Here is a 27,641-nt window from a genome sequence, read left to right as displayed (position 1 = left end):
AACAAAGAATGCCTTTGATGGGCCCATTAGTAGACTGCACACAGCCACAGAAAGAATCAGCAAGCTTGATGATAGATCAATAGAAAATTCCCAAACTAAAATGCAAGGAGAAGAAGGAAGAAAAACAAAAAATATATCATCCAAGAACTATGGGACAATTTCAAAAGGTACAACACATGCTTAACTGGAAAACTGGAACTAGGAGAAAAAAGAGAACAGAGATGATGAAGTTTTTGAAGTAATAATGGCTGAGAACTTTCCAAAATTAAACTTAGACACCAAATCACACATCCAGGAATCTAAGACAACAGCAAACAGTATAAATGTTTTCCAACTCCTTCCACCCTCCCCCCCCCAAATTAAACCTAGTCATAACATATTCAAACTGCAGAAAACTGCAGAGAAAATCTTGAAAGAAGTCAGAAAAAACAATTACTTACAGAGAAACAAGGATAAGAATTATACCAAACTTCTCATGAAAAACCATGAAAGCAGGAAGAGTAGGTGAAATATTTAAAACATTGAAAAAAAAAAAAACCCTGCCAACTTAGAATTTTATACTCAGAGAGATTATCCTTCAAAAGGTAAGGAAAAATAAAAACTTGCTGAGAGAAATCATCATAGACTGGAATTTTTGTGTCACTTCAAAATTCATATGTTGAAACATAATCCCCAATGTGATGATATTTAAAGGTGGGGCTTTGAGAGATGATTGGATCGTAAGGGTGGAGCCCTCATGAATGGGATTAGTACCCTTTTAAAGAGATCCCAGGGAGCCCTCTTGCCGCCTTCTGCCATGTGAGGACATAGTGAAAAGACTATGTAGTTCATGAAGCAGGCTCTTAGCAGACACTAAATCGGACAACACCTAGATCTTAGACTTTCCATCACTGACTAGTGCCCTGAGGAACTCAAGGGTGGGTTTGGAAGCATTTAACAGTTTTTCCAAGTTGTTTTTTTGTGTTAATGAGACACAACCAGCAACCACCCTGAAGCTAACCAAGCCACCCTACAAGAGCTACGCCCATGACCTTGCCTTATTTTTAATGTGAAGATCTTTTCAGGAGGAGATTAAATCTCGTTACTATAATCTGCAGTGTATCCACCTTTCCCTTTTGAATATTCATTCCCCAACTGAAATAAAAGTTCCTGCTTCCCTTTGTTTGGGGATGCTGTGACTTTGGAAATGATTCCTCATAGCCTCCTATTTGCTGCAAATACACTTTACCTTGTGAGATGACTTCCATTGGTGTAGAGTCTCATTTAACTCACCAGGAGGTGAGCCCACTTGGTTCAGTATCATTTCTAGACTCTAAAACTGTGATATATAAATGTTTATTGTTCAAGCCACCCAGTTTATGGTATTTGGTTATAGCGGTCCAAACAGACTAAGAGAGAAATAAAAACAGAGAATTCATTACCAACAGACTTGCCCTGCAAGAAATGTTGAACACAGTTCTTCAGGGAGAAGGCAAACAGTGTAGGTGAGAAACTCAGGTCTATATCAAGAAAAGAGTGTTGAACAAAGAATGAAAGGATAAGTACATTCAACTGGATTTTCCACTAAACAGACTGACTTTTTCTCAGGAGCAGCAACTCTCTATTTGTTAATATTTATTAAAATTAATTACAAATCCAATGTTATTAGTATTTTTCTTTATTTAATGAACAGCAATAGTTTGAGCCCCAAATTGAATTATCTCTGAATGCCTGCCTGCTTTATTGCTCTCCTTCCCTCCTTCACTCCCTATTTTCTTCCTTTTTACTTCTATCGTTCCTTTTTCCACCTTCCTTTCCCCTTCTTTATTATTTCTTCCTTTCTTGCTTTAATCAACAGGCATTTTTAAGGAGAAACTTTATCTATCTGACAAGATTAGCAGTTGGGATTACAGAAATTTACAGAATGTCTTCCATGTCGGCAACTTGGACGCTTGATAATTTTGAAGAATCAATGGTTCCAAAGTCCCTACATTTGAAGAATGACATGAATTTAGATTATCAGGAAGCCAAGGTAACTTCATGTATAATAAAATGCCTAAGTACATCATAATCAAACTGCTAAACACCAAAAATAACAAGAAAATCTTTAATGTGGCCAGAGAAAAAGGATGGAACACATACTATGAATATCGGGGAACAATGGTTTGAACAATTTCTGACTTCTCTTCACAAACTATGGAGCCAGAAAATGAAGGAGAAGCTTTAGAGTGCTGAAAGAAAAAAGCAATTGTCAATCCATACAGTGAAACTATTGTTCAAAAATGAAGGGAAAATAAGGACATTTTCAGATACAATAAAACGAAGAGTATTCTTCACTAACACATCTGTACTACAGGAAAGCCACAGGAAGTTCTTCAGGTGAAGGAAGCTAAATCCAGCAGGAAAACTGAAACTTCGGGAAGGAATTAGAAACATCAAACATTTTAAATATGTGGGTAAATATCAAAGACTAATTTTTTAATGAGCTTGAAATGAAATAAAAATTCTTCACAAAGAAATTTAAATATACTAAAAGAATTAAATGAAAATACTGTTAAAAATGCTATCTAAAATAAATTTCAGTGGATGGGCTGAAAAACAGAAAGGAGTTTATAAAACAAAAGAGTCAGTGAACTTAAATAGAGATTAATAGAGACTATTCAATTTGAAAAACAAAAAGTAAAGTATTTTTTAAATGAACAGATCCTCTGTGACCTATGGGACAATATCAAAAAGTCTAACATATATATGTGTAATTCGAATATAAGAAGCAGACAATCCTATAGATCAACACTGTTCAATAGAAATATAACACAAAACACAAATGTAAGGCACATTTGTAATTTTAAATTTTCTAGTACTTATTTTTAAAAAATGAAAAGAAACAGGTAAAATTCATTTTAAGACAGTTTAACACAATATATCCAAAATATTATCATTTCAATATCTAATACCTATTAAAAAATGAGATCTTTTACTTTTTTTTGTACTAACTCTTTGAAATGTGTGTTTATATTAAATGCCTGATTTACTGAAAACTGATATGTTGGAATTTTCTTGGATGAAGAGAGGTTGTCTCACATAAACTTTGGGAAGTTTTGCCAGAGATGTGAACAGAAGATTACCGAGATCGGGTTGGCAAAATCCCAAAAAGTGACAAGATTTTTCTTTGGTAAAGCTGTGAGGAAGTAGTGACTCATAAATTGTTGGTGAGGTATAAAGTGTGATAACGCTTGTGGGGTATTTGGCAATAACGAAGAAAATCACATATGTACTTCTTCATTGACCCCATTGATTCCCATTCTAGGAAATGATTTTAAGAAGAAACTGGTAAAAAAAATTAATAAGCAAATTCTGAAGTCAATTCTTTATAGGGCTATTTGTAACATAGCAAGAGTAGAAGGAAAAAATATATTCATTATTATTTTTTGAATAAATAATAATATATACACATTTCAGCTGCAAAAGACATAAGCCATATATGTATGTACTACTGGAGCATGGTCCTCAGTATGCATTGGTTAAAGAAAATGAGAAAATGTACATACATATATTTTCCTAAGAAGGGAAATGTGAATTTTTACACACCATAGATTATGTTTAAAAAATAAACAATGGAAATATAAACCACAGTACTTAAAAAAAAATGATTTCCTTTTAGAGAAGGAGGGAAATAGGTTGGAAGGATCAGTGTTTGAAGATAGACTTTTTGTAATATATCTAGTTTGAATATTTGACTTTGTAACTATGTTAATATTTTATAATTACAAATCCATTAAATTTAAAAAATAATCTCTGAAAAATAAAAGTTAACTGGAATAAATATAATTTAATATGTATTTAGTTGGTGAGATAATTGCATGAAGTAGAATTATTCCAAGAGATTTTAAATATTATAATTGGATTATACATCCAAGTGGAATTTAATCTAAGGGCAAAGAGAACAGAAAAATCTAAAAAATTGTTCCTAGGTAGGAATGACATTGTGGGTGGTAAGTGCTGTCATTGTTGTTCTAATACTGTTGTATGTGCAATGTGAGGAAAAGAAGCAAAGAAGATTAATGTTATATTACAATTTTATCTAATTCTGTTGATAGCTAGGGCTATCATTGTGTAACCAATGTATGAAATATAAAAGAGGTTTTGTAAAAATTCCTTTAGTCCTGAGTTTGAATAATAACCTCTTAGTATACACTCATAGGAATTTTATGTTAAAACATACAAGTTTGCTGGTCCTGTCCACTGAAAATACCTAGAAAGGATGATCAACCTCATGGCAGTTATCACAACTAATGCCTAGATTCTTATCCTGATTTAACATTTCCTAACCAACATAAGGAGGACTCTTTGGAGAAATGACTCAGTGCAGTTCTAATGCAGAAAAGTGTAGCAGGAACCTGGAAAAACTTGTCATACAAGAGAGGAAGGAAGCAATCAAAGAGTAGATGTGTAATGTCCAAAAGAGTCAGAAGCCAACCTGAAGTTTCCTTATGGCTGAAGCACTCCAAAGAGGTAGTGATGTCAGTTTAAATCTCCCTTGAATATTTATGTCAATCACTAATGTGACCTACAACAAATACAAAATTTATAAATCCATGTATTCATAAAGATACCAAGAAAAAGATACTAGAGAACCAACTCTGAACTCTAAGAAAACAATAAAGTAGGCATTCATCCGGGCTTTTTCTGTATAAACTGTAACAATGAATAAGCAAATTGTAAATAACAGATTAAGAATAGAGCCATTTTGCAGCACATAATGAATTAATGGATCCAGCCATTGATCAACAATGGAAAAAAATCAGCTAAGTATGTATCTCCTGTTGGAAATTTAATATTCCATTTCTGGAATAGTCTTGCCAAAAAAACAAAAGTTCCCAAACATGGTTGAAGCCTCTAAATCTAAATAGCAATTGCAGGAAACAATGAGGATGAGGATGCAATCAAGGGAAGCACTACTGCACACTGGCCCCATGAATAATGATAGAGTTTTTGTGGCTTATTAATTGGGCTTTTAGGATAAAAACATAGCATCATTTTCCTATTGCCACAAAACTGATCTATAAGAATAAGGTATTATATACCTTATTGAAAGTTGCTAAGCGAGTAGATCTTAAATGTTCTCATCACAAAAAAGAAATGGTAACTATGTCAGTGATAAATGTATTAACTAAGCCCACTGTGGCAATCATTTCACAATATATAAGTGTATAAAATCAACACGTTGTACACTTTAAACTTACGCAATGTTATATGCCAACTATATCTCAATAAAGATGGAAAAAAATGAATGAAGTGGACAAGGGTATCACTCCCTCTAATATAGAGCCACATCTGACAAAACGCTCCTTTACTGAGTTAAATAAACACAAGCACTGTCATAGATTTGAGTTACGACAAGCTTTTCCTTACATTTTTTTCCACATTCACTTCTTTTTTTTTTTTTTTTTTTTATTGCAGTAACATTGGTTTATAACATTGTAAAAATTTCAGGTGTACATCATTGTACTTCTATTTGGTATAATGCAAAGTGAAATAAGTCCACATTCACTTCTAATTCCTCTCTTCCAGTAAGTAATTCCCAAACAGACGAGCATCCCAACTGTGATTCAATTTTGCAGTGGTGACTGTATTATTATTTGATTACATAAATTCATTATTGCATTTTTTATGTTAAACGCGTGTTTAGTTACTTCATTTAAACATATAACACTTATTTGATATTAAGTAGGTGTTATATAACATGCATTGTTAGTTTATGTAATTATATAACAGATGTATAACTTATTATTAACTGATTACATATAATATAATTTTTATCATCAAAATATTTGGGAAACATAAAGAACAACAATAAAAAAAATAAATTAACAACAATTCACTAACCAGAATTTGGAATAAACAAAAGATTAGTACTTTGTGACATTTCTCATTGGAATGTTAAAGACATGATTTTTTGTTGTTGTTGTTAGTGCTATCCAGTCAGTTCTGAGTCCTAGTGATCCTGCAGAGAGCAGAGTGGGACCCTACCTTGTCTTCTTGTGCCATCCTCTCACCTTCCGGTGCTATATAAGACAATGCTCCTGTGCTATTCACAGAGCTTTCATGACCAATTTTTCAGAAGTGGGTGGTCATATCTTTATTACTAGTTTGTCTTAGTCTGAAAGCTCCGATGAAACATGTCCACCATGTGTGACCCTGCTGGCATCTGAAACACTGATGGCATGGCTTTCAGCATCACAGCCACATGCTGCTTTCACAGTATGATAACTGACAGATGACAGATGGGTGGTGTGATGTCTGACTTGGAAAAGAACCCGGGCCTCAGCAGTGAGAGCACTGTGTCTTAACTACTAGACGACCAGGGCTGGTAAAGACATGAAAATAAATGTAAAGGCCAAGAGAACAATAAGATGGTCAAATTTGACACTGCAGTTAAATATTACATTGATAATGAGGATTAAATTAGTTAACCTATGTAATAGCATTTTTAAAAAATTGTGAACAGAATATGTGCAATATAATAGTTGCAATTTAACTTAGAAATAAGAAATTACCTTGCTTCTTGATGCCCCAACACTAACAAAACCTAAGGACAAACAACAAAAAGAGTTTATGTAGAAAACTGTTATATTTCAAGAAGATGATTAAATATAAACTAGATTGAGTTCTATTTTTGTAAGAAAGTAGATTTCACAACTATTATTTTTATTTATTTATTTTTTTTGTGGGGAGATCAGCCCTGTGCTAACATCTGCCAATCCTCCTCTTTTTTTTGCTGAGAAAGACTGCCCCTGGGCTAACATCCATGCCCATTTTCCTCCACTTTATATGGGATGCCGCCACAGCATGGCTTGCCAAGCGGTGCGTCGGTGCGTGCCCGGGATCCGAACCGGTGAACCCCCGGGCTGCCGCAGCAGAGCGCGCACACTTAACTACTTGCACCACCAGGCGGCCCCGTCACAGCTATTTTTATTATTCTTGAAATATTAAGTAATTGTGATTAATAGAAGTAATTATTTTGTAGAAGTCAACATTTTTCGTCCTCTCTGGGATACAAAGATGAACATAATTCTTCTCAAGAGAGATTCACCATAAAGAAGAGTTAGGAGGCTACTGAGAAATCCAAGAATGGTCTTCAGAAATCCCCCGTGGTCTGTGATGGAGCAGAGATGTAGTTCTCTCTAAATATTGCTTTCTTAAACTCTAGATCAACATTATGGAAGAGGGCTATAGTATATTTCCACATCTTCTTAAGGTTTCTGACATTCCATTTTTATTTCCTGAACTATTTCCCTTGAGCCATCATAAAATGGAGAAAAAAAATCAAATTTGATCAGTGTGAATTTTGCTAGTGTCTGGCAGAGAAGCAATAATTTTACATTCTATCCTTCACAGTAGAAATTTGACTATCTAAAATATGGAGGAAGTAACTGTCATAATTTTAGCAAACCAATCTACAGCTTAGTATATCAAGAAGATCTGGGAATTAACAGAAAAGGTTAGAATGAATGGGAGAGGTTTCCTTACACATTTCTGAAATACCCTTATGGATCACTAGTGTTATGTAAAAGATAAATGTGGGGCAGAATTACCAGGGAACTAGATTGAGTGTCTAAATCGGCCACTTAGAGGACAGCCTTCAGAGGTTTAATTGAGGTAAGTATTACATAAGGCCCTTATTAAATCAGAGTTCAAAATTTTAGTAATCCACTTAAGATCTTCTCACAATATAGATGGGTGAGTTTCATTTTTCTTGTTCGGAATGTGTATTTGTCATGGATAGGTAAGCTAAATTTCCTAAAACTCCTTATGGCTCACAACATATAGCTGCCTCAAAAAGAACTATTTTTAAACTTTATGTTGTTGATTATAGACTTTTCTCCACTTTATAAAATAATTGTTCACATATTTTTAACATGCTTGTATAACAGTCTCAGGGAAATGTTTTCTTCTTTTTACAACTGTTAAATTAATTAATCCTCTTGAGACCAATAGCACAGTGTACAAAGATGATTATACTTCCTGTAATCTTAAACACTAGAAAACAAGCAATTGTGCCTCTCACATAGCCGACACATTTCAAAGTAAATAATGAGTCTGAATTCTTCTCTTTTTACCACTCCATTCTAAATTGTTTCAAAAGGAAATACATTTATTTTGTATATAATGCAAAAAAATATGCTTCAAATTTAATACAAAATAAATTGCAGAATATTGTCTTTGTAAAAATTATAAGAAAAATTGAAACTAGGTAAGTTTCTTGTCATGATAAAGTCTTCGGGCTTACTCATCTTGAGGATGAGATGGTGGTGCCAATCTACTTATGGATGAGAATGCAAAATAAAAGTAGGTTAACGCAACATAAAAAAGATGATGGAGGGGCCAGCCCCATAGCATTGTGGATAAGTTTGGTGTGTTCGGGTTCGGCAGCCCAGGTTTCCAGGTTTGGATCCCGGATGTGGACCTACACCACTTGTCAGCCACACTGTGGTGGTGACTCACGTATGAAATAGAGGAAGATTGGCAGAGATGTTAGCTCAGCGCTAATCTTCCTCAGCAAAAAACACCCCCAAAACCAAAAGAAACTCATGATGGATATGCAACATTCAGAAATAGCCTCTGTTCTGAGACTCACATCAAAAGAAGACAATTGGGAATGAAATTACTACTGAAGACATTAAGGTTTGGGAAAAATTTTTTTGTTTCATTTTATTCATTCATTTTATTTTGTTTTAATTTATTGTGTGACACTGGTCAAAAAAATTGATTCATTTGTAAACTGTTGAAATATATGGCATGAAATTAGAACTATTTCTTTCATAAAGCGAGCAATAAGCTGACCATTTTGAAAGTTACACTGAAAGAATCGAGTCATCTTAGTAAGAAATCTTTGACCCTTTTCTTTTGTAGGAATCAGCTCTGAATAGACGTCCTTCATAGTATCCAACAAAATCTCAGAAATGCATTTTATTAAATGATTGTGTTGTTTACCTCAGTAAATTATAATTTCAAGTGCATTCAGTATACAGGGTCAGTGTCAATATTGTAAAATATAACACTGGAAAAAAGTATTAGTTCTGAATTTGAGAAATTTCCTTTTATATTTATCAATTAGTCATATTAAATTCAATAGAATTTGAACATTTCATTTAAAATCCAATTTTGACATTCTAAAGGAATGTCTTATCTCTTACCTATAAATTTCCAAGGCAGTTACAGAAGTCCATGGGAATGTAACAGTGGGAAGAAAAATGATGTCAGGTGTCAGGTAGTTTATAATAACTTTTTTTTTCAGAATTCAGTAATTTAAATTTAGCCTGGACAGTATGCATATATGAATTCACTCTTAAATTTATAATCTGGCACCCTATTATAATTCATCCTTTGTTGATTGAAGTTTTCCTAAGTTTGGACTTTAAGAAAATGCTAAACTTGGATTTCAAAAATCTCATTAATGAGTACAAATTATACTCAAATGGGCAGAATATAGAAATTTTTAGAAGTCTGGGAAAGGAAAGCAAACAAAATTTACAAGGGATGAAGTGAAAGAATGAGAAAAATCTTAGTTGTTTTGTAATTATTTATTATCATTGGAAATATTTGTGCATTTTTTAACACCTGAACTGGAAGGTATGAAGTGTAATAAGTTTAAAATATCATTTAACATAAGGTGCAGTATTATTCTTAGGGAAAATATTGTCATTCTTTAGATATTTTTGGTGATAGACTTTTGAGGTGATAAACATGAGAATGTAGGCATTGCCTGAAAGAAGATGGATAAACAAGAAGAAAAAATAAAAGGTTAATATAATTTTGAATTGTTATGTGGTGACCCAGAAGGAGAGGTTGGACTTGAATAAGAGAGAAGAGAAGAGGCTACCATGGTAACAGGGGAAGCATACACAGCAATGACACTAATGCAAGCTACCAGGCATGTCTAAATAACATTTTATTTTTAAATAGCTTTTTTTCTAGAACCCTCCTCAGTCACTGCAAATAATAAGTAAAACGTTACACAACCAATACAAACATTATTCATGAAAGTACACTTTTTACCTGCTTGGGTAAATATCAGAGAAAAGAAAACGATTAGAGTGAATGAGCAGAAAGTAAATTCAAGTCTTCAGGAAAAAGGGGAAAGCAGAACTAAAAGTGATCATAAGGATTCAAATCTTATAGAGTTTTCAGATATTTGGCAAAAGCAGTAAATTCTCACTGTAAATGGGCTAGAGATGTTTAGGTGTAATTTATGTTATTTTAAAAGGCAAAGAGTCCTCAGCTGTAATATGATTTACATAATAACAAAGTCTACCATGAAGAACAATAAATAGAAAAAGAGATATGTTTACCAAAGTAGAATGAGTCACCTGATGCTGTAAAATAAGTTAATATAAACTAAATAGAATGGAAAAAATTGCAAATACAGAAGATACAAGTTAAAATATTATGATAGTTTTTCTGTTTTTTTCTATTTTTATATGACTTTATCAATGCAGTATGTTATCCTTTGGGAATGTCTGGATTTATGCCACTTGAGAAAAGAAGGGAGGTTGGACGTGAAGAAGAGAGAAGAGGCTACCATGGGAACAGGGGGAAGCATGCAGAGCAATGACACTAATGCCAACTACCAGGCATGTCTAACTAACATATTATTTTTTAAATAGCTTGTTTTCTAGAACTTGGCTCTGTCACTGCAGATACTCAGTAAAGCATGTTACATAACACTACAAACACCATGCACTAGGATATGCTTTATTTCTGCTTGAGTATATATCAGAGAAAGGAGACTATCTAGGGTGAGAGAGATGAAAGTAACTAACGTCTCAGGAAAAATGGGGAAAGCAAAACTAAATGAGGTTATAAGGATTAAAGCTTGAAGTTTTCAGAAGTTTGCTGAGAGTATTGAATTCCTACTGTATATGAGATAGAGATGTTTAGGTGAAGTTTATGTTAATTTTAGAAGCCAAATAGTCCGCAGCTAAAATATGACATATAATAACAAAGTCTTCCATAAAGAATGATAAACACAGAGAAAGAGATGTTTGGCAAAGAAGGATGAATCTTATTCCTCTATAAAATGAGGATAGTGAAACTTTATCTCTGTCAAAGCAAATGGCTTTTCCAAAGATCTATTGAGGTCCTGCGTAGCCTAAGATCTATAACCCAAGGAGAGAGTTTCATTACTTTGCATTTTCATCATAAAAACATGAATGATTCTTTTAATAAAAGCAATAAAAAGAAGAAGAAAATGAGTCACCAGATGGTGTAAAATAATTTAATGTAAACTAAGTAGATTGGGAAAAAATGGCAAATACAGAAGACAAAAGTTAAATTACGAAAGTTTTTCTGTTTCTTTTTGATCTACAACTAAATGGACATTCATTGACCAATGGAGGAAGCCCACACAGCACAGCAGGATGCCTGGGAGATCCATGCAGCTATACATCTGTGGGTGGATTGACTGGACCTCTGGGAAGTGGTGGAGATAGGTGAGCACTCTCTGCCCTTCCCAGGCGGCCCTGTGCATGTGAACAAGTGCTTTCCAGCCTGGGAAGAATGCCCATAGTACCACTGTGCCCTGAAAGTAGGAACGTGCCCTTGAGTGACTGTAGGAAGAGAGAGAGCATCCCTCAGTCCACTTGTGATCACTTTCCTGGTGATGAGGGAGCCCACCGTGCCCCTGCGGCCCCAAGGAGTGGCCCTGGCTCAGTCCCCATGAGAAAGCCCCATCCACCCAGCACAGCAAGCAGCAGGACTGCAAGCAGAGGTGGCGGAAGATCTATACACTGGGGTGAGCACATTCCTGGCCCACAGAAGTGCCCATAGAATTGCTGCAACCTGAAAGTGGGAACAGTTCATGGGGAGACTGAAGGAAGATGTGGTGGTAGCCCTTAGCCAGCTCATGATCACTGTCCTGGTGTTGGGGAGCCCCTGATGCCTCTGTGGCTCCAAGGAGCAGCCCCGGCTCAGTACCTCTGAGGAAATCCATCCACCAAGCACAGCCTACAGAAGAATCTGAACACTCTCCAGGCTGGAGTAAGTGCCCATAGTACCCCCACAGATTCCAGCACACAGGGTGGGATCAGAAACTCAGCTCCTGCTTCCCCCTAGCTGTAGCAGGTGAAATCTGTGACCTAATACTACTACAAATGTGCTGAAAAAAGATTAGTTCATCAAACACCCTGAGAAACTACAGCAACAATTCAGACCAGAAGGAAAAGGAAATTCTCTAGAAAACAACCCAGAAGGTACAGAAATCTACAATCTAAATGACAGAGAATTCAAAATACCTGTCATGAAGAAACTCAATGAGTAACAAGACAACTCAGGAAGACACTTCAATGAGCTCAGGAATCAAATTAATGAGAAGGAATACTTCACCAAAGAGATTGAAACTATAAAAAAAAATGCAGAAATTCTGGATATGAAAAACACAATTAATGAAATAAAAAATAATCTAGAATCCTTAAGAAATACACCTGACGTTATGGAGGAAAGAATTAGTGATTTAGAGGATAAAAATATAGAAATTCTACAGGTGAAGGAGGAGAGAGAAGTAAGATTTTTGAAGAATGAAGGAATTCTTCAAGAAATATCTGACTCAATTAGGAAAAGCAATGAAAGGATTATAGGTATTCCACAGGGAGAAGAGAGAGAGGAAGGAGCAAGGAGTTTTTTCAAAGAAATAATAGCTGAAAATGTCCCAAATCTGAGGAGGAACTGGATTTACAAATACATGAAGCTAATAGAATCCCAATTACATCAATGCTAAAAGACTTTCACCAAGGCATATAATAGTAAAACTGGTAAATTCAATGACAAAGAAAAAATATTAAGGGCAGCAAGGCAGAAGAAAATAACCTACAAAAGAACCCCTATCAGGCATTCAGTGGCTTTCTCAGAATAAACCTTACAGGCTAGGAGAGAATGGAATGATGTGATTAAAATACTGAATGACAAAAACTTTCAGCCAAGAATACACTATCCAGTGAAACTTCCCTTCAGATATGATAGAGAAATAAAAGCCTTCCCAGATAAACAAGTGCTGAGGGTGTTCATTGCCACTAAACCTCCCCTCTAAGAAATCATGAAAGATGCCTTCACACCACAAACAAAAAGGCAAAGTTCAACAAAGCTTTGAGCAAGGAGATAAATAGACAGACAAAATAAGAAAACTACAGCTCTCTATCAGAACAAGGTATCTATTGATACCTTTATAATTGATTATATAAATTACATATAATTTATTATATATAATAATATATTATATATATTTCATTTGAAATATAATTGATTATATAAAAGTATCAATTATAACTTAAAAGGTAAAGGGAAGGAAAGCATCAAAAGTAACTATAAACACTTCAACTTAGTCACAAACTCACAACACAAAACAGAATAATTTGCAACAACTCAGAAGATATAGAGGAAAGGGATGGAACATACTTAGGCTAGTGGAGGTGAGACATTATAAGAAAATGGACTATATCATCTTACAAGATCTTTTACACAAACCGCACAGTAACCACTTAACAAAAATTCAGAGCAAAGACATAATTCATAAAAAGAGAGAAAACTGAGAAAACCAACTCAGAAAACCACCAAAATGAAATGCGAGTTAGAAATGCAAAGGAAGAGAAACATAGAATAACCAGAAAACAAGAGATAAAATGGCAGTATTAATCCTTCATATATCAATAATCACTCTAAATGTAAACTGATTGAATTCTCCAATCAAAAGACACAGTGTAGCTGGATGGATTAAAGAATGAGACCCAACAATATGTTGCCTCCAGGAGACACATCTCAGCTCTAAAGACAAACATAGGCTCAGAGTGAAGGGATGGAAGATGATACTCCAAGCTAATGGCAAACAAAAGAAAGCAGGTGTTGCCATACTTATCTCAGACAATGCAGACTTCAAGTTAAAAAATACAAAGAGAGACAAAGAGGGGTCATATATAATGATAAAAGGGACATTCCACCAAGAGGACATAATACTTATGAATATATATGCACATAACACAGAAGCACCAAAGTACATAAAGCAGCCATTAACAGACCTAAAGGGAGAAATTAGTGATAACACAATAAGAATAGGGGACCTCAAGACCCCACTTATATCAATGGACAGATCATTCAGAGAAAAAGTCAGCATGAAATAGTGGATTTAAATGAAATACTTGATCGGAGAGACTTAATAGATATGTAGAGAGCATTCCATGCAAACACAGTAGAATACACATTCTTCTCAAGTGCACATGGCTCATTCTTAAAGATAGACAATATATTAGGAAGCAAGGCAAGCCTTAATAAATTTAAGAAGATTGAAATCATCTCAAGCATCTTTTACAATCACAATGCTATGAAACTAGATATCAACTACAAGAAAAAAACTGGGAAAGTCAGAAATATGTGGAGACTTAGCAACACGCTACTGAACAACCATTGGATCAATGAAGAAAAAAAAAAGGAGAAATTAAAAAATACCTAGAGACGGGCCAGCCCCGTGGCTTAGCGGTTAAGTGCTCGCGCTCTGCTACTGGCGGCCCGGGTTCGGATCCCAGGCGCGCACCGACACGCCACTTCTCCGGCTATGCTGAGGCCGCGTCCCACATACAGCAACTAGAAGGATGTGCAGCTGTGACATACAACTATCTGCTGGGGCTTTGGGGGGAAAATAAATAAATAAATAAATAAAAAATCTTTAAAAAAATACCTAGAGACAAATTAAAATGAAAATACAAATTACCAACTCTTATGGGATGCAGGAAGAGTGGTCATAAGAGGGAAATTCTTAGCAATACAGGCCCACCTCAACAAACAAGAAAAACCTCAAATAAGTAATCTTAAACTGCATCTAACAGAACTAGAAAAAGAACAAAGCCCAAATTCAGCAGAAGGAGGGAAATAATAAAAATCAGAGCAGAAATAAATGAAATAGACATTAAAAAAACAGTAGAAAGGATTAATGAGGCTAAGAGCTGGTTCTTTGAGAAGATAAACAAAATTGATGAACCCTTAGGCAGCGTCATCAAGAAAAAAAGAGAGAAGGCTGAAATAAAATCAGAAATGAAATAGGAGAAATGACGAAGGATGCCACAGAAATACAAAGGATTACAAGAGAATACTATGAAAAACTATATGTCCACAAACTGGATAACCTAGAAGAAATGGATAAATTCTTAGATTCATACAACCTCCTAAAAATGAATCAAGAAGAAAAAGAGAATCTGAATAGACCAATCAGAAATAAAGAGATTGAAACAGTAATCAAAAACTTTCCAAAAAACAAAAGTCCAGGACCAGATGGCTTCTCTGGAGAATTCTGCTAAACATTCAAAGATATAACACTTTTCCTTCTCAAACTATTCCAAAAAATTGAAGAATATGGAACACTTCCTATCTCATTTTATGAGGCCAATATTACCTTGAGACCAAAATCTGACAAGCATAACATGAAGAAGGAAAATTACAAGCCAATATCGCTGATGAACATAGATGCAAAAATCCTCAACAAAGTACTGGCAAACTGAATACAGCAATACATTAAAAGGATTATACAACATGATCAAGTGTGATTTATTCCAGGGACACATGGATGGTTTAACATTTGCAAATCAATCAATGTGATACACCACATTAACAAAATGAGGAATAAGAATCACATAATCATCTCAATAGATGCAGAGAAAGCATTTGACAAGATCCAACATCCATTTATGATAAAAACTCTCAATAAAATGGGTATAGAAGGAAAGTACCTCAACACAATAAAGGCCATGCGTGACAAGCCCACAGCCAACATCATACTCAATGGTGAAAAATTTAAAGCCATACCTCTGAGAACAGGAACAAGACAAGGGTGCCCACTCTCACCACTCTTATTCAACATAGTGCTGGAGGTTTGGGCCAGAGAAATTAGGCAAGAAAGATAAATAAAAGGAATCCAAATTGGAAAGAAAGAAGTGAAACTCTTGCTGTTTGCATAACATGATTCTATATATAGAAAATCCTAAAGAATCCATCAGAAAACTCTTAGAAATAATCAACAAGTACAGCAAATTTTCAGGGTACAAAATCAACTTACAAAAATCAGTTGTGTTTCTATATACTAATAACTAACTAGCAGAAAGAGAAGTGAAGAATATAATCCCATTTGCAATCACAACAAAAAGAATAAAATATCTAGGAATAAATTTAACGAAAGAGGTGAAAGACCTTTATATAGAAAACTATAAGACATTATTGAAAGAAATTGAAGAAGACATAAACAAATGGAAAGATATTTCATGCTCACGGGTTGGAAAAGTCAACATAGTTAAAATGTCCACGCTACGTAACGCAACATACAGATTCAATGCAATCCCAATCTGCATCCCAATGACATCCTTCACAGAAATAGAACAAAGAATCCTAAAATTTATATAGAACAGCAAAAGGCCTCAAATAGCCAAAGCAATTCTGAGAAAAAAGAACAAAGCTGGAGGCACCACATTCCCTGATTTCAGAATATACTGCAAAGCTATAGTAATCAAAGCAGTATGGTACTGGCACAAAAGCAGACACACAGATCAATGGAAAAGAATTGAAAGCCCAGACATAAAACCACACATCTTTGTTAATCTTTGACAAGGGATCCCAGAACATGCAATGGAGAAAGGAAATTCTCTTCAATAAATGGGCTTGGGAAAACTGGACAGCCTCACGCAAAAGAATGATATTAGACCATTATCTTGCACAATACACAAAAATTAACCCAAAATGGATTAAAGACTTGAACGCAAGACCTGCAACCATAAAACTCCTTAAAGAAAATATAGGCAGTACACTCTTGGACATTAGTCTTAGCAGCATCTTTTTGAATACCATGTCTACTCTGGCAAGAGAAACAAAAGAAAAAATTAACAAATGGGGCTACATCAGACTGAAAATCTTCTGCAAGGCAAAGGAATCCATGAACAAAACGAAAAGACAACCCACCAAATGGAAGAAAATATTTGCAAATCATACATCCGACAAGAGGTTAATCTCCAAAATATATAAGAACTCATACAACTCAACAACAAAAAAGCAAACAACTGAATCAAAAAATGGGCAGAGGATATAAACAGACATTTTTTCAAAGAAGATATACAGATGTCCAACAGACACATGAAACAATGTTCAACATCACTAATTATTAGGGAAACACAAATCTAAACTATGATGAGATACCCTACACAAATCAAAATGGCTATAACTACCAACACAAAAAACAACAAATGTTGGAGAGGTTGTGGAGAAAAGGGAACCCTCATGCACTGGTGGTATGAAGGCAAACTGGTGCAGCCACTATGGAAAACAGTATGGAGATTTCTCAAAATATTAAAAATAAAAATACCATACAATTCAGCTATCTCACTACTGGGTATTTATCCAAAGAACTTGAAATCAGTGATCCAAAGAGATTTATGCACCTCTACATTCATTGCAGCATTATTCACAATAGCCAAGACAAGGAGGCAGCCCAAGTGCCTTCTATGGATGAATGGATAAAGAAGATGTGGTATATATATACAATGGGATACTACTCAGCCATAAAAAAAGACAAAATTGTCCCATTTGCAACAACATGGATGGTCCTTGAGGGTATGAGGTTAAGCAAAACAAGCCGGGAAGAGAAAGAAAAATACCGCATGATTTCACTCATATGTGAATTTAAACAAATACATGGATAAAGAGAACAGATTAGTGCTTACCAGAGGGGAAGGGGGGGTGCGCAAAAGGGGTAAAGGGGCACATATCTACAGCAACAGACAAAAATCAGACTACTGGTGGTAAGCACAATGAAGTCTGTTCAGAAATTGATAACAATGTACACCTGAAATTACACAATGATATAAACCATTATGATCTCAATAATGTTACTGAAAAAAAATAAAGTGTGAATTTTAAAACCAAAAAAAGAAAATAAAAGAAAAAAAGAACATCCGACAACTTTTGTTTGATTTACAAAGTAAAATATGCACACAATTGGAAGAACAGAGGGAGAAGAAAGGGAGAATAGAGCAGAAGAAATATTTGATATACTAGTGGTTGAGAACTATCGAAATTAATGACATACAATAAACCACAGATCTAAAATGCTCAGAGAATACCAAACAGGATATATAGCAAAATACACTAGAAAATAAAAACCAAAAAAAAAAAACACAGATAGGCATAACATACTCAAACTCTAGAAAACTGAAGATAAAGAGAAAATCTTAAAAAGAGTCAGGAGAAATTAATACTTCACCTGTAGAGAAACTTTCTCACTTCTCATCAGAAATCATGCAAACAAAGAGAGAATGGAGAGAAATATTCAAAGTGCTGAAAGGAAAAAAAAACACCAATAAATACTTCTATATTCAGTGCTGATGATCCTCCTCAAGTGAGGGGGAAATAAAGAAAATAAAAGAAATAGAGTTAAGAATTCACCCCAAGCACGTACACCTTGCAAGAAATGTTTTAAAAATGAAGTTCTTCAGAGAGAAAGAAAATAAAGATCAGAAGTTCAGAGATTACATAACAGCTGCATGCAAATTTTATAGAAGCTTTATATACAATTGCAAAAAAATGGAAGCAGTTATGTAATTCAAAAGGTGAATGGTTAAACATAAGTGATACATCCTTACAGGATGTTCTTCAGCAATGAAAAGAATACGATATGCATCCAAAGCCATAGATGAATTTGAAATTCACTTTGCTAAGTAGAAGAAGGCAGCCTTAAAAGGATATATACTGCGTGATTCCACTTATATGACATTCTGGAAGAGGCAAATTTATAGATAAAGTAAATAGATCAGTGGTTGTCAGGACTTTGGGAGAGGGAAAGTGGAATAGTTGAATCACAGTTGATTTTTTTTTAAAGTAGTAAAACTATTCTATATAACACTGTAAAGATGGATATATCACACTCTACAGTTGTCAAAACCAGTAAAACTTTGCAACACAAAGAATAATTCTAATATGTGGAAATTAAAAGCAACTTAATCCAGGATGTTAAAATGCAATGGAGAAAAATTTAACTTGATTACAACTGTGTTAAACAGCCCCACTGAAGATAGTAAGAGAAAAAGGTGCTGATCTAAGTAACTGTAAATAAATGGAATCAGTAAGACTAAAGTCTAAAGGAACTGTACAGAAGCCCTGAACTCTAGTTGATACAGTTGTTTCTCACTATGTATATATAATTGAATAATTAAGTTCATGGTTGGCAGATTGTAGAAGCCAGTGTTTCACTGTTGGAGTGAGAGGTTACATACAAGCAAGAGACCAAAGGTGGTGCTGGGTTCAAGTTGAAGACTTTAGTATGAACTCATGATTAGGTTAATATAGATACAAATGGATACATAGACAAATATTTATAGTTGTGTGTATAGATGTGGTTTAGTATAAACACATATGTTTCCATGGTCTGTCACCTGAGGGACCTAGAATCAAAGACACTCCAGAAAAACTCCCATAAAAGGCAATTCTAGAAAATGCCTGACAAGTACTCCTCAACCCTGTCAAGGTCTTGAAAAATAAGGAATATCTAAGAAATTGTCACAATCTACAGGAACCTATAAGAAGTTGTCACAATCTACAGGAACCTAAGAGTACAAGTCTAATAAACGTAATGTGATTTCACCCAGTACATTGTTACTATTATTGCTTTAAACAAACTCAGATCATTCTGGCTGGCACACCCTACAGTGACACAATCGTAGGAAATTTCAACAGAAGACAAGTTGGGTTAGAGTTGAGGGATGGATGTGTTGGGAGGGAATTCTGCAGCATATCTACATGTGCTGAGATAGCTGTGGTCCTGGACTGTTTTTGAGAATGTTGTATAACAAATAGCCTTGGCAAATTTCTTTTTTTTTTTTTCCTGACCAGTATATTAAAGATACTGTCTTCTAGTGGGGCAAAGTTAGGCAAGTTTGTTCTTTAAAACATTGGGAATTTACTAACCTTGGGTTTCTCAGTTGTAGATACACATACATTGTGTACAACATCCATTAGAGATGCCCCCACCCCCAGCCCCCGCATAGGATACTAGGGAAAGGAGAAGTGATCAGAACAGGAAGCTCCTGCTTCTTACTATTTAGTGAGTAATACAGTTCTCTGCCACCGATGCACCAAGCTCATCTCTTCTGTCAGTATCTATGAAAGGGTGTGGGCTAACCTGTTAGACTAAGTAGGGTAAAAGTTGAGACCCTCTTCAGGTGTTGATAAGAACAGAGATCTGTTAGTGTATGAGCAAGAAAAATACCACAACAGTTTAAACAAGAAATAAGTTTATTTTTATCTCATTTAAACGTTCAGACTGGTATGTTGAAACTCCTCCATTAAGTCATTGTATTTCTATGCTGAAATGACCTGCGATGGTGTCAGGAACGTGGCTGTTTTCTATCTTGTTGATTCACCATCCCTAGTGTAATTACTCATACTCATGGCTCCAAATAGCTTGCCATGCCATTCTCATTACAAAGTGAGAGGAGTAAAGAGGAAGAGTAGGGCAAACCCATTTTATCAAGGCGTAATCTTGGAAATTCCATAGATTATGTCTATTTACATTCTTTGGACAGAATTTAGGCACATGGCCACACAAGTTGCAAGAAAGTCTAGCTATAGCCATAGATAAATGTTCTATTAGTATTGAAGAGTTGGAGGATGCTTAGTTATTATGAAATATCAGTTTAAGATCCACTAGACAATATCACAGACTATTTGGAGAAAAGATAGCTTTCAGAATAGAAACTGAAGAACATATAGAACATGAAGTGTTAGTTAGTTGTATCTTGGGAATTAACAATAGTGCATTTAATTGGAGGTACATTTTCTTCCATGACAAGCTAAGTTCTCCATCTTATATTGTCATTTTTTATTACCACTTAAAATAATCCCTTTTTTTCTGCTTTCAAATCCTTATCTGTTTTTGGGATTTCAGAACTTGAGTGTGTGGGAGGGCAAAGACATATTAGGGAAATCTATACTGAATTCTCTGGAGACTTATTTAAAAGTAATTTTTTGGTTTATAACGTTGTACAAATTTCAGGTATACATCATTATACTTCTATTTCTGCATGGAAATTTATACAATGTTATAAACCAATGTTACTGCAATAAACAAACAAAAAAGTAATTTTTTAATTGTATTTTTATTTTTAAATATTTAGTGCCTAGGGAGAACTCTTGTATAACACATAAATTTGTGATCCTTTGGGAATTGTGTTCTTGGACCACAAATCCTCCTGATAATTCTTCATAATATTTAGGTAGTTTTCTTCAGGGCACAGAAAGCATTAACATTCCATGGGATCAAGTGTTGATTAATTTTATATGACATTGGGGGTAATACCTAAATGTATTCAAAATATAAATAAATATATTGTACTAATGGGGAAATTTAATGCGCTAGTTATATATCTGGAAAAAGAAAATAGCTAATCAAACCATTTACAAGGTTGCCATAAATAGATTTAAAAAATGATCATAGATTGTGGGGTAGAGTGAGATCCATTCAGAGAGCAATGGGACATCAGTGTGCTCTGTTCAGCATGATGATAAAAGAGGTAAATATTGAAGCAGAGATGATTTTGTCTAAATAAATCTGTGTATATATCTCCTTTAAAAAAAAAGTGTTTGAATATTTGTTTTATTTGGTGTACTACTTTAAGACCTAAAAAGATCAAAAGAATTGTATGTCTAAAATTTAAAGATCATATTTTCTGTTAGATATATTTTAATCCACTTTTGTTATATTTTTAGCATTAAAATGGTGGAAGAAGAAATATGAAATACAATGACAAATTAGTATTGAAAACCTTTTCCTTTTTTCAAGTTATGTTATATTCACAATATTTAACATGACTAAACATCATTGCTCTCACAGGCCTGACTTCTAATGGTTTAGTAATGTGAGTTTTGTTAATGTTTTATAGTGGGTGATGGGGATAGTGTGTTTAATTGTTGAAATTGGACAAAGAAATAATTTGACCTGTTAAAATTCTAATGTAGGTATTTTAGATATCTGCATTCCTACAACTGTTGCCATTGAGTAATTTGTGTAGATGAAGGAAAATTTATAATAGATTGCTTCACAGTTATGTGAATGTAAAAGGCATGTCCGCAAAAATATAACACTTTTTTTCACTCATATGTGACTACAATATTAACATCATTTTGATAGCAGACCTCATTTCTTTATCTTAGAATACTCCTGTAAACTCCTCCAGATATTACTGAATCAAATTTCCTTTGTCCTTATATGTCTATTTTTATTCATGTATATGCTGCTTTAATATACAGTATATTTTAGAATTTGGAAATAATTATCTTGATATCCTCAATACAAAAAACATCGTTCTATATAGTACCTATCGTTTTTTCTATTTGATGATGAAGACACTGAGAAAGGAAAATTTCCTTAGAGATATCATTAATCTTCTTTTTAAGAAATAGACTATAATCTGTCCTTTAATTATTTGTGGAAAATGCTGTACTTTTAAGAGGACAATTTTGGAAAATACACTCTTTCAAACTTAATCTTGATCTCTAATTTGCTAGCTGTGCAAAAGCGAAAAATCTGTTTCCGTTAATACATGCCCTATGTTCAGAATAGTTATTTACAGATAATTTCTTTAATTATGTGTTAGCCAACCATTTGAATATGCTTATGGGAGGGAAGTATATGCCTCCTAAAGTTTGTGTCAACACTGTTCTGTGATTCATTATGTGTTGAAATTTACCAAACACTCACTTCTCATCTCTTTTAGGACATGCTGATCTCAAAATTGTGCTTGTTTTCAGTCTGCATTTCAGACAAAGAATAAAATGCTAAGTATAAAGAATAGAAGAAAATGGAGAGAAATTTCATTGGTAAACTTTTCCTCTTTATTTTGTTTTGTTTACAAATTTTTACTTGATGCATATTATAACTAATTTATATGTTTTTAATTATAAGATTTTTACTTACTAATTTACTTATTTTTAATCTTCTTTTATTTTTTTCCTCAAACTCACTACCCTATGTGTAAAAAAACGTTTTTAGGTCTTGAGATTTCCATACAGCTTTGTCTTTCTCTTCTCTTTACTTTTCCCACCTCATTCAATTTCATGAGCCATTATTTATCTGTCTTTGCTTCTAGATCCCTTTAACACACTTTTCTCTTTTCTTTACGTGGACTATTCCCAAAACCATAACCTGCAGAGGCAAACTGCAGTTTCTTGCCACACCCACTGATATTACCAGACTGTTCCCGCTGATTTTGTTTTGGGGAACAAAGTGGGAAGGGTGGGGGTGATAACAGAGGTTGAGGGAATGGAAATACTAATAAGAACAGAAAATAAAATTATTCCTAATGCCTCATATTCACTTATCTGAAATTGGATCTCATTAGCCATGAAAATAAATGGCACAAGAATCAGACATTTGAGTTTGATTAGTTGAGTAAAGTGGTAAAATTATAGCAGCTCCGTGTATTGATTATGGCTAGGTTTGTGTGTATGTGTGTTAAATGTAAAACACGAGCTCATGTACTTGTTATGACTGATATCATTTTGGTTCTAGTGTGCAAACTTCTTTAATTGAACAGGAAATGTCGTCCATCCCAACTCTCACATAAAATCAAGAGAGGAAAAAAATTTTTTCTATGCTATGAAGGTCCCTTTAATTTCCCTAGAATTTAATCACATAAAAACAATCAACAATTACAGCCATTATAAGGGTTATCCTGTGATGGTATTGCAAACTAAGTTGAATTCTCTGTCTAGATACTCTGGGAATGCAGACTATTGTTATTCTTGGCATAATCATCTTTAAAAAATGAATGATCATCGTGTTACTCTATCTGAAACGTCACTTTGCTAACTACTTTCAACACTAGTTATCACTGTTATTTTTCCTTGGGATCATCATTTTCTTTCTTTTTTTCCTTTTTTTTTTTTTTTTTCTATTTAGACCTGGAAAAGTAGAGGACAGTAATGGGAAACCATACAAAAGTGACAGTGTTTATCCTAGCAGGTTTGACTGATGATCCCCAGTTGAAAGTTGTCTTATTTATCTTCCTACTTCTCATCTACTTGCTAAGCATCACTGGCAATCTGACCATCATCACACTCACCCTAGTGGACACTCAACTCAAGACCCCCATGTATTTTTTCCTCCGGAATTTTTCCTTCTTAGAAATTTCTTACACTACTACATGCATCCCTATATTTCTGGCTACTATGGCAACTGGGGACAAAACCGTTTCCTATAACAGTTGTTTCACTCAAGTGGTTTTTGCCTTCTTTCTTGGAGCATCTGAATTTTACTTGCTGACAGCTATGTCCTATGACCGCTATGTTGCCATCTGTAAGCCCTTGCATTACACCGCCATCATGAACAATAAAATCTGCATACAGCTTGCCCTCAGTTGCTGGCTTGCTGGGTTCTTTGTCATCTTTCCACCACTCCCCTTAGGCCTAGAGCTTGACTTCTGTGCCTCCAACATTGTTGATCATTTCTACTGTGATACTACTCCCATCCTGCAGATCTCCTGCTCAGACACAAAGCTTCTGGAGGTGATGGGATTCATCTCAGCAATGTGACACTTGTGGTCACATTGGTAATGGTGATAATATCATACACCTACATTACCTTGACCATTCTAAGAATCCCTTCAACTAGTCAAAGGAGAAAGGCTTTTTCAACATGTTCTTCTCACATGATTGTGATAACCCTTTCTTATGGCAGCTGCATCTTCATGTATCTTAAACCATCAGTCAAACAAAGAATATCTTTCTCCAAGGGAATTTCTGTGCTCAATACCTCTGTTGCTCCACTTTTGAATCCTTTCATCTACTCCTTACGGAACCAACAAGTGAAAAAAGCCTTCATGAATATGACACACAGAGTTGTTTCTTTTTCAAACAAGTGAATATGCTATTGCAGTGTATATATAGAGGAAATGAACAAAGGAGACTCAAATAATACCAGTGTATCCAACAGTAGCTTCAATACATTGTTTCCTCCTTTCGTTTCTATGATATTCATCTTTATCTTTTTCAAACTTTATTTTCACAAAAATGTTTGTTCTAAAGATGTTAATTTTATTTATATTCTTTAATAGAGACTTTTTTCTCATCTCTCTTCCTTTTCCTCTGAATATCTGAAAGAAATTGAGCTAAGTATTTAATCTTTCTCATTTGTCTTTCAATTCCAGTAGTCACGACTACAAAATACTATTTCATTTGCAATTATATTTAATGTAACATATGATAAAAAGTTTATTACTGTCCTTTATTTGTGATCAGTTATGACCTACTTAAAACTAACATACATTTATATATTTTTTAATACTACCAACTTATTGGTGCACATTCTATTTAAAATAATTAAAAGGAAATTATAACAGAGATTAACCATAGTGTTGATGCTCATCTTTGAACACGTTTATCAAAAATAATTATTGTTGTTTTAAAGTATATCATGTAGAAACTAGTTATTTATAAGAAAGTATATTTGAAAAATACTATCTAAAGGAGCAAAATAAAATATAGGCAGGAAGAAAACTATGTATAGTGTGTAATTTACTAGACAATTATATAGGTTTATGTAGAACATGTAGAATGAACTAGATCTGAAAAGATATTTGGGTTATGAATATGATTTCTGGAAAAATGATAATTTAAACAAATTATTACTGTTTTCCTTGATAATTTAGGTGTATATTTTTATCCATTCTTAGAAAGCAGACCTAATAATTCTGAAGCATTATCTCACTTTTAGAAATTTTAAGAACAAAGAAAATGAAAATATATATATATATAACATTTGAGACCACCTAATAAAAATAAAAGCTAAGGCTCTCTCAATATTCTGATTAATTTTGATTCTGTTATGTGCCAACCAGAATGAGTTAGCTTAAAGCATACTGTCCAAGTTAAACCACTAATTTATTATTGAGCTATTCTGAAAAGCTTTACTTATGTATTTTTAAATACCTGTCAACTACCCTTTATTTACCATAGAGGATGTTCTTCAACTCTTAATAAAAATCTAGCACTTCTAAACTAAGACTTCCCCATTCCCACTCCCAGGCAGATTAAAGTTACATCACCCGTCTTCTCTGTTACTTCAGTTTGACCATGACATGTCACCTCAAATCGTATCCATTAGAACTGCTACCATTGGCTTCTGAATCCTGAATCCCTAGGTGGTTTACTACTGTTTTTAGGTTTTGTGTTTGTTTAAGTTGGGTCTCTAACAAGTGACACACTTTTTAAATTACAGATAAAACTTATTTTTTGAGAAAGCTTACACCTGAAATGCTAAAATGCTTTACTCTGAAATGCTCTCACCTTTTCTGCTCTAGTGAGGCAAGCTAGACAACAAACAATAAGACATTGTTTTTGACTACTAACTAAATTACAGGACTGGTAGGTGTTTTATACAAATCATGTAATTATGAAACAATGGTGTGATAATAATTATTATTAGCATTATGCAGAGGAACAAAAAATAGCTCAGTGCAGCTAAGATCTTTTTGAAACATACAAAGCTAAAAAGAATAGTGAAAATTTAAACTCAGGAAGGCTTAGTTTTCATTACTCCAATTGAAGATCTTGATGTCTTTTAAGCATTTATCTTGAGCTTTTCTCCAGGCATTCCTGAGTTGTCTGGTAGAGGACATTTCTTTACATATTTAGCCCTCTGAATGAAGACTAAGAGTATTTACAGTGTCACTTTTACCCTGCTTGCAGTCATCCTCACCTAAAACTCCCATACTCACCTGTTTTTTGATAACCTCTCATGTCAAAATTAGTAAGTGTCATGAGCCCTCTAAGTACTCAATCAAAGATTACCTTTCTTTTCTTTAGAGAGGAAGATTGGCCCTGAGCTAACATCTGCTGCCAATTCTCCTCTTTTTGCTTGAGGAAGACTGACACTGAGCAAATATCTGTGACAGTCTTTTCTCTATTTTGCATGTGGGATTCCGCCACAGCATGGCTTGATGAGTGGTGTGTAGGTCCATGTCCGGGATCCAAACACACGAACCCTGGGCCACTGAAGTAGAGTGTGCAAATTGAACCACTATGCCACCGGGCCGGCCCCCAAATATCACCTTTCTTAAGAACATTGTCTGTCTTTTAAAAGCACAGTTAGTCACTCAAATTCTCCAGGTAACTTCATCCTTAATACATTGTCTTTTGAGTAACTCAATGGTATCTATCCTACAAAGTTCATTCTAACTTGCCTGTTGATTTGCCCATAAATTTAGCTGTTTTGAAATAACTATTCTAAAATAAATTCTAATAGATTTGTACTTCTCCATCTAATTATAATCACAATCTTACTTTTATTCATTCATCAAATTAATCACCAGAATTTAAATAAAATGCCTATGATTAGAAAGACTCTTATTTGTTATTTAAAAGACATCTATGGAAACTCACATGCTTTGTCTCAAGAAACATATCTCACCTTTTGGTCAGTTACACAACAACATAAAATCCTTTCTCTTCCAAATTAAATTTTATTTTTAATTTTTTTATTACAAATACGACATTAATATTTTTATTAAATTGAAAAATATTTAAGTTTAAGGATTTTGACATTAATCTATGATTAGAGTCTCTATAAGGTCTCTATAATTCTCCCATAA

The 27,641-nt window shown here is 34.1% G+C and overlaps 1 protein-coding gene across 1 annotated transcript; it reads left to right on the top strand.

Annotated features, from left to right (window-relative positions):
- Positions 1 to 23,961: 23,961 nt before the first annotated feature.
- On the top strand, positions 23,962 to 24,914 carry LOC101404635 (olfactory receptor 6C3-like). Its single transcript, XM_014786777.2, is given in 2 exon segments — positions 23,962 to 24,568; positions 24,571 to 24,914. Coding segments are annotated over 2 exon segments (936 nt in total). The 5' UTR covers positions 23,962 to 23,976.
- The last annotated feature ends 2,727 nt before the right edge of the window (positions 24,915 to 27,641 follow it).

Source organism: Ceratotherium simum, chromosome 17, assembly GCF_057802395.1.
Source record: "Ceratotherium simum simum isolate JZ-2026a chromosome 17, ASM5780239v1, whole genome shotgun sequence".
Taxonomy (NCBI): domain Eukaryota; kingdom Metazoa; phylum Chordata; class Mammalia; order Perissodactyla; family Rhinocerotidae; genus Ceratotherium; species Ceratotherium simum.
The sequence above is the reverse complement of the archived record's forward strand: the minus strand, read 5'-3'. Positions and strand labels throughout refer to the sequence as shown.